We start from the raw sequence: 1,420 nt of genomic DNA, 5'->3' as shown, positions 1-1,420 counted from the left end.
CCAGTAATCCCATAGCAACCCCACAGTTCCCCATTTTCCCAAAATTTCCTCAAATTTTCCCCAGACTTCCCCAAATTTGCCCAGTTTTCCCCAAACTTCCCCATTTTTGCCATACTTTACCCTAAACTTCTACAATTCCCCATTTTTGGTCGTGGGTGGATGTGGCCACTTCCCACAGCCACAGTGTTTGATTGGAGGAGCTCTGGGGCAGGGCCTGGTTGCCAAATTCGTGCCCAGAATTGCCTCGAACTAGCCCAAAATTTCATTGAATTTGCCTCAGATTTCCCCATTTGCCCCACAGAATTTCCCTATTTTTCCTCAGTTTCTCCCAAATTTCATTTTCCCAAATTTCCTAATTTTGACCTTTATTTCTCCATTTTTACCCCAGTTTCTCAAAACACCTCCAAATGTGTCTCAGTTCCCCAAGTTTGCCCAAAAATTCTATGAATTTGACCTGATGTCCCCATTTCTGCCTCAATTTTCCTCAGATTTCCTCAGTATCCCACAATTTTCTCATTTAGTCTCTAATTTCCTCATTTTTGCCTAAATTTGCCCAATTTTTCCCCAGACTTTCCCATCTTTGTCCCCAATTCCCCAAATTCTCCCCTAATTTTCCTATTTTTGCTGAAATATGTAGAAGTTGTTCACAAATTTCCCCCATAGTGACCCCAGCCTGATTTAGACTGGTTCATACTGGTTTACACTGGTCTGTGCCTCCTCCTGCACAGGTAGAGGAGCTCCTGCCCCCACCCGTGGAGATCGAGTTCCCCCCAGGTGAGCTCTGTGCTGTACTGGTCTGTACTGGTTTATACTGGTGGGTGCAGGCGGGGTTAGGGCTGTAGGGGGATGGTTCCCATACTGGATTGTGGTGGTGGGATCAGGGGGTTTAGGACTGGTATAGAGGTTGTACACGGGTGGCCAGTGGTCCATACTGGTTTATACTGGTTGGTACTGGTCTGTAGTGATCTATACTCATCCATACTAGTCCATACTGGCCCATACTGGTGGGCACAGGGAGCTTTGGGGTGGGTGTATATGGGTGAGTGCTGATCTGTACTGGTCTGTACCCCCAGCGCCACCCCTGACGGTGTCCCCTGAGGTCATCACCCTGAGGGAACCTGAAGTTCCGCTGCTGCCACCGGCCCTCGAGGTGCCACAATTTGGGGTTCTGGGGGGTCCTTGCTGTCACCTGGGAGTCCCTGGGCATCATCTGGGGGTCATTTGGGGATTGCTGGGGGTCTCTGTGGGTCCCAGAGTTAATCTTTGGGTCTCTGGGGTCAGGAGGAGCTGCCTGAAGTGACCCCCAGGGAGCTGCAGCTGCTGCTCGAGGCCGAGGCAGAGGAGCTGCTGCCCCCGGGTGAGGGGGGCACCTGGGGGGTAGGGGGGTGTTGGGGGTCATGGGGTACTTGGGCAATGTGGG

The 1,420-nt window shown here is 51.3% G+C and overlaps 1 protein-coding gene and 1 long non-coding RNA gene across 2 annotated transcripts in view; both read left to right on the top strand.

The window, feature by feature from the left end:
* Window positions 1–447, top strand: part of LOC114073107 (meiotic recombination protein REC8 homolog) — a 2,483-nt gene extending 2,036 nt beyond the window's left edge. The window contains exon 4 of the mRNA XM_027910896.1: window positions 389–447. Within this exon, the coding sequence (XP_027766697.1) occupies window positions 389–447 (59 nt within the window). The remainder of the gene's footprint in view (window positions 1–388) is intronic.
* Window positions 448–507: 60 nt separating this feature from the next.
* Window positions 508–1,387, top strand: LOC114073106. Its single transcript, XR_003574284.1, has 3 exons — window positions 508–774; window positions 1,074–1,150; window positions 1,282–1,387. It is a non-coding gene; the product is annotated as an uncharacterized LOC114073106 (long non-coding RNA).
* Window positions 1,388–1,420: the final 33 nt, after the last annotated feature.

The sequence above is a fragment of the Empidonax traillii genome, unplaced genomic scaffold, assembly GCF_003031625.1.
Source record: "Empidonax traillii isolate 1590-97213 ecotype Southwest subspecies unplaced genomic scaffold, ASM303162v1 scaffold5345:size8555, whole genome shotgun sequence".
NCBI classification, from domain to species: domain Eukaryota; kingdom Metazoa; phylum Chordata; class Aves; order Passeriformes; family Tyrannidae; genus Empidonax; species Empidonax traillii.
The sequence above is the reverse complement of the archived record's forward strand: the minus strand, read 5'-3'. Positions and strand labels throughout refer to the sequence as shown.